Source organism: Apteryx rowi, unplaced genomic scaffold (assembly GCF_003343035.1).
Source record: "Apteryx rowi isolate R43461 unplaced genomic scaffold, aptRow1 scaffold_225, whole genome shotgun sequence".
NCBI lineage: Eukaryota > Metazoa > Chordata > Aves > Apterygiformes > Apterygidae > Apteryx > Apteryx rowi.
Window position 1 is genome coordinate 1,307,281 of NW_020448586.1, and position 4,814 is coordinate 1,312,094.

General features: G+C 72.2%; 1 protein-coding gene across 2 annotated transcripts in view; it reads left to right on the forward strand.

Moving 5' to 3' along the window:
• The window catches only part of LOC112965873 (septin-12-like), an 8,032-nt gene extending 4,441 nt beyond the window's left edge, over window positions 1–3,591 (forward strand). For both annotated transcript variants that reach the window (XM_026065309.1, XM_026065308.1), the window contains exons 2-10: window positions 373–561; window positions 1,020–1,148; window positions 1,276–1,357; window positions 1,626–1,763; window positions 2,006–2,123; window positions 2,297–2,392; window positions 2,478–2,574; window positions 2,754–2,805; window positions 3,065–3,591. In XM_026065309.1, the coding sequence (XP_025921094.1) occupies window positions 402–561; window positions 1,020–1,148; window positions 1,276–1,357; window positions 1,626–1,763; window positions 2,006–2,123; window positions 2,297–2,392; window positions 2,478–2,574; window positions 2,754–2,805; window positions 3,065–3,209 (1,017 nt within the window). In that variant the 5' untranslated portion in view covers window positions 373–401 and the 3' untranslated portion in view covers window positions 3,210–3,591. The remainder of the gene's footprint in view (window positions 1–372; window positions 562–1,019; window positions 1,149–1,275; window positions 1,358–1,625; window positions 1,764–2,005; window positions 2,124–2,296; window positions 2,393–2,477; window positions 2,575–2,753; window positions 2,806–3,064) is intronic.
• The last annotated feature ends 1,223 nt before the right edge of the window (window positions 3,592–4,814 follow it).

Below are 4,814 nucleotides of genomic sequence, written 5' to 3' on the forward strand. Positions count from 1 at the left end.
CTGCAGAGCAAGCCAGGGACGCCCTCCAAGCCGCCAGCCGGCCCGACTCCAGCTCCGGAGCGCCCGGGCACGTGCCCAGAGCCCCTGATGGGCCGCGGGAGCGCTGCCCGTGCTGCTTGAGCCGTGCCTCCGATGCGCTTGGGGCCGTCGGCGGCGCCAGCGGCCGGGCGGCTGGAGGGACGCCCTCCGCCGGCGCTGCCCCGGGCCGCGAGGGAGGGCGCGTGCGGCCTCGCAGCAGCCCCGTGGCGCGGTTAGGGGCTGGCAGTGCTTGCTCTCGGGGGGGGAGGACGGCGCGGGAAGGAGGGCCCAGCGCTCTCCCCTGCGGCGGGCGACGTGGCGAGCTCTCACCCCGCGCTGCGCTCCCCCGCGCAGGGAGCAGCCTGGAGCCCCAGGAGCCGGGCATGGAGCCGCCGGCGGCAGCGCCCGAGCGGCTGCCCCCCGCCGCCACGCCCGAGCAGGGGGGCCGCGAGCTCTTCGGCTACGTGGGCATCGAGGCCGTGCTCGACCAGATGAAGATCAAGACCATGAAGACGGGCTTCGAGTTCAACATCATGGTCGTAGGTGAGCGCTCGCCCCCGGGCCAGGGAAGCTGGCTCGGCAGCCGCCCGGCACGCGGCAGCCCCGGCACGCGGCAGCCCGGGAGCCGCTTCCCGGGAGCTGGGCGGGAGCTTGGACCCGTGGGAGGGGAGGCAGTGGGGTGCGCGTGGCCGGCCGGCTCCCGCGGGGTGGGCGAGCAGGGCTGCCGCGTGGGGGCTCCCGCAGGTGCCGGCGCTGTGCCCCATGGCTCGGCCGCCCCGGCGCATCCCGCCATCTGCTTCCACTCAGCCATGGGGATTTGTCCCGGGGGACGAGTTGGCCGTTTTGGCTTAGCAAGGGGGAGGAGAGGGCGAGCAGGGCTGCCCGCGCCGGGGAGGCAGAGCCCCGTGGGCAGGTGGGTGCTGCCGGGGGAGAGCACATGGGCCCCGGGCCGCGGAGCCCGGCAGTGGTCGTCCCTCACCGTCCCCGCGGCCCTCCCGCAGGGCAGAGCGGCCTGGGCAAGTCCACCATGGTGAACACCCTCTTCAAGTCCAAGGTGAGCCGCAAAGCCACGCAGCCCGGCCACGAGGAGCGCATCCCCAAGACGGTGCAGCTGCAGTCCGTCACCCACGGTAAGGCCACCGCCACTGCGGGGGCCCTGCCACCCCCCGGCGCTGTCCCACCCCCTGGGGACAAGTGGCATCACTGCTTCTCCCTGGTGCTGGTGGCCACTGACCCTGTGCCCCTCTGCCCTGCCAGTCATCGAGGAGAAGGGCGTGAAGATGAAGCTGACGGTGACAGACACGCCGGGATTCGGCGATCAGATCAACAACGAGAACTGGTAGGTTGGTCCTCGGGACACAGCCGGGACCGGGCACCACGGCTGGCCTCGGCACCAGAAGGCTCCTGGCCATCACGCTCGGGGAGCAGGGTCCTTGTGGTCCACCCCCGAGGGTGTCTGTGCCGGGGGTCGTCCCCGTCCTGCTGTCCCCCAGCACCGGGTGCTCAGCCCGGGGGTGGAGCTGCATTTCGGGGTGGCGCTGGCTTGTGGGCGCTGCTCGGACACTGTCCATGGGCTCCTCACCGCCCTCCCTCTGCCCCCCCGCCAGCTGGGACCCCATCATCAAATACATCAACGAGCAGTACGAGCGGTACCTGCGCGAGGAGATCCTCATCACCCGCAAGAGGAAGATCCCGGACACCAGGGTGCACAGCTGCGTGTACTTCGTCCCCCCCACGGGCCACTGGTGAGTGCCTGGCTGCAGAGGCACCCATGGGTGCCCTGCCGGCCTGCCGCCGCCAGCGCCCCGCTCCAGCCCGGCTGCGCTCCCAGCTCCTCATCCTCGCCCTGGGCCGCTCTGGCGGGTTCGAGCGGTAGTGGTGCAGCTTGGGCGCGGGGAGCCTCGGGTTTCGGCGCTTGGCAGGGGCTCTGCCGTGGTGGGGACCGCAGCGGCACCCCGTGCCTGCCACCGACGGGCTTCCCTTGCAGGCTGCGGCCCCTCGACCTGGAGTTCATGCGGCGGCTCAGTAAGATCGTCAACGTGGTGCCCGTGATCGCCAAGGCCGACACGCTCACCCTGGAGGAGCGGGCTGAGTTCAAGCAACGGGTGAGGGCAGCTCCCGCGGGGTCCTGGGTGCCCCCAGGGCCACACTCGGCTCCCAGGGGCTCCCCTGCCCCGCGAGCACCCGCCTGGCCCCAGCCCCAGTGGGCAGGGTGCTCTGTCTCCCACCACCTGGCTGCCCTCAGTCCATGGCCATCTCAAGCCCCCGTGTCCTGCAGATCCAGAAGGACCTGAAGGCCCATGCCATCAGCGTGTACCCACAGGAGGACTTCGACGAGGACCCGGATGACAGGTCCCTGAACGACAGGATTCGGGTGAGTGGTGGGAAGGCACCGGCGGGGGGTATTGGGGCTGGCGGAGCTGGCAGCACCCCTGGGTAACCCTCTTCTGCACCGGCAGGAGAAGATCCCGTTTGCCGTGGTGGGGGCAGACCAGGAGCACCAGGTGAATGGCAAGCGGGTGCTGGGCCGCAAGACCAAGTGGGGCATCATCGAAGGTAAGAGGAGCTGCTTGCACCGCCAGCCCTTTTCCACTTGGGCCCCTCTAGCAGGGACCTCATGGGCACCTGTGGTGGCACAGGGTGCCTCTGGCCAGGGTGGCCCTGCTTGGGGCAGCTGACCGCAGAGGTGCTCCCCGGCCCGCGCAGGCAGCAAAGCGCTCTGTCTTGTCTTGCAGTGGAGAACCCGGTGCACTGCGAGTTCCCCATGCTGCGGGACCTGCTCATCCGGTGAGACGCGGCCCTGCCCGCGCGGGGACGGGTGGCGGGAGCTCAGGGCTCGGTGCCCAGCGCCCCGCGGCATGGGGGCGCATGGCCTCCTGCGTCTCAGTGCTGCAGGAGGAGGGCAGGCTGGCGGGGACGCTGGGGCTGGCACGGCCTCCCCTGGTGGCCGGGGCATCCCAGTGGGACGGTGGCAGCCGTGCCCGTGGCACCCGCCGTGCGTGACCGCCTCCTTCATCCCCTTCTCTCTGGCTGCCACCCCGGGCAGGTCCCACCTGCAGGATCTCAAGGACATCACCCACAACGTGCATTACGAGAGCTACCGCGTGCGGCGGCTGAACGAGAGCAACCGCCTGGCGCTGAGCCCCGTCAACGGGCTGCTGGGCAAGGACGAGGACGAGAGCAACCTCTGAGCCGCCAGGCGGGCGCTGACGCGGACGGGCAGCAGCGGGGAGCAGAGCCGCGTCCTGCCAAGAGCCACTGCCCCGGACAGAGTCGTCCCCTTGGCGTCCCCCCCGGCACCCCCATGGCCACGTGCCGATGCTCTCTGCCAGGGCCGCCCGTGCTCCCCACCTGCCCCGGCACCTGCGCGGCCCCGGCCCCCTGCCAGTGACTGTGCCTTGCGCCTTTGCCCCGCGCGGGCAGGGGACACGGGCCTCAAGCCCGCGCTACACCAGCCTCCCCTCTGCCCCGGGCTCCTGGGTCCCCAGGAGTTGGAGCCCTGGGGAGTGGAGGGATGCAGGCAAGCAGGGGCGACCTTTCTCTGGCTCTTGGAGAGGCACCGCGCCGCCCCCCCCCCCCCCCCGGCCCATGCAGGTTTGGGGAGGGGACGTGGGCAGGGACGAGCGGTGTAGGGGCCAGGCTGCCCTGGGCCTGGTCCTGGGCGCTGGGGGGGGGGGGGCTCTGTCCCCCAGGCAGCCCCGGCCTCGGTGCCTGAGCTTCGCCATGGGTTTGCGCTCCCCTGAAGCCTGCTCACGCATTAAAGGTCAACTTGGAGCCTTCGGCCTTCATCCTCATCATCCTCCCACTGGAGCCCCCCCCCCCCCGCTGGCAGCTGCTGCCCTCCCACGCTGCTCCATCCACGGGGGGATCCAGCCATCCGCTGTGCCCTGCTCCCAGCACCCCCCCCCCAGCAGACATGGCACCCCGCTGCCAGCACCCGCCCAGGTCCCCTGGGTGCCCCACTGCCCTGGCCCCGCACCCTGCTCCCCGGGACTGGGACGCTGCAGGTGGGCGCGGGGGCACCGGAGCTGGAAGTGGGGCTGGCAGGGTGCAGGCGCCCTCCCTCCCCACCGTCACCCCACCTGCCCTGCCCAGGTGACAGCACCTGGCACTGCCCGGACTTTGAGCTGCTTATCGGGAGCTGGGCTGCGGAGGTGCCACCCAGAGGTGCCGGGGCGCCGGACCGGGCTACGCCCAGCCGCTCCCTGCTGCGGGAGCACCCAGCTGCGGGGACACCCTGCTGCGGGAGCCCCTTGCTCCGGGAGCACCCTGCTGCAGGGGCACCCTGCTGCGGGGGCACCCTGCTCTGGGAGCACCCTGCTGCGGGAGCCTCTTGCTCTGGGAGCACCCTGCTGCGGGAGCCCCTTGCTCCGGGAGCACCCTGCTGCGGGAGCACCCTGCTCTGGGAACACCCTGCTGCGGGAACACCCTGCTGCGGGAGCACCCTGCTCTGGGAACACCCTGCTGCAGGGACACCCTGCTGCGGGAGCACCCTGCTCTGGGAACACCCTGATGCGGGGACACCCTCTGGCGGGAGCACCCTGCTCCGGGGGCACCCTGCTGCGGGAGCACCCTGCTGTGGGGACACCCTGCTCCGGGGGCACCCTGCTGCGGGAACACCCTGCTGTGGGGACACCCTCCTGCGGGAGCACCCTGCTCCGGGAGCACCCTGCTGCGGGAGCCCGCGGGGCTGCAGCTGGCACCGGGGCTCTCCCCGTTCCCGTCCAGCTCCAGCCCCGCCGTCCCGGGGAGGGACGAGGCTGGACCCCCTTCGGCGCCGCGCACCCTCCGGGGCC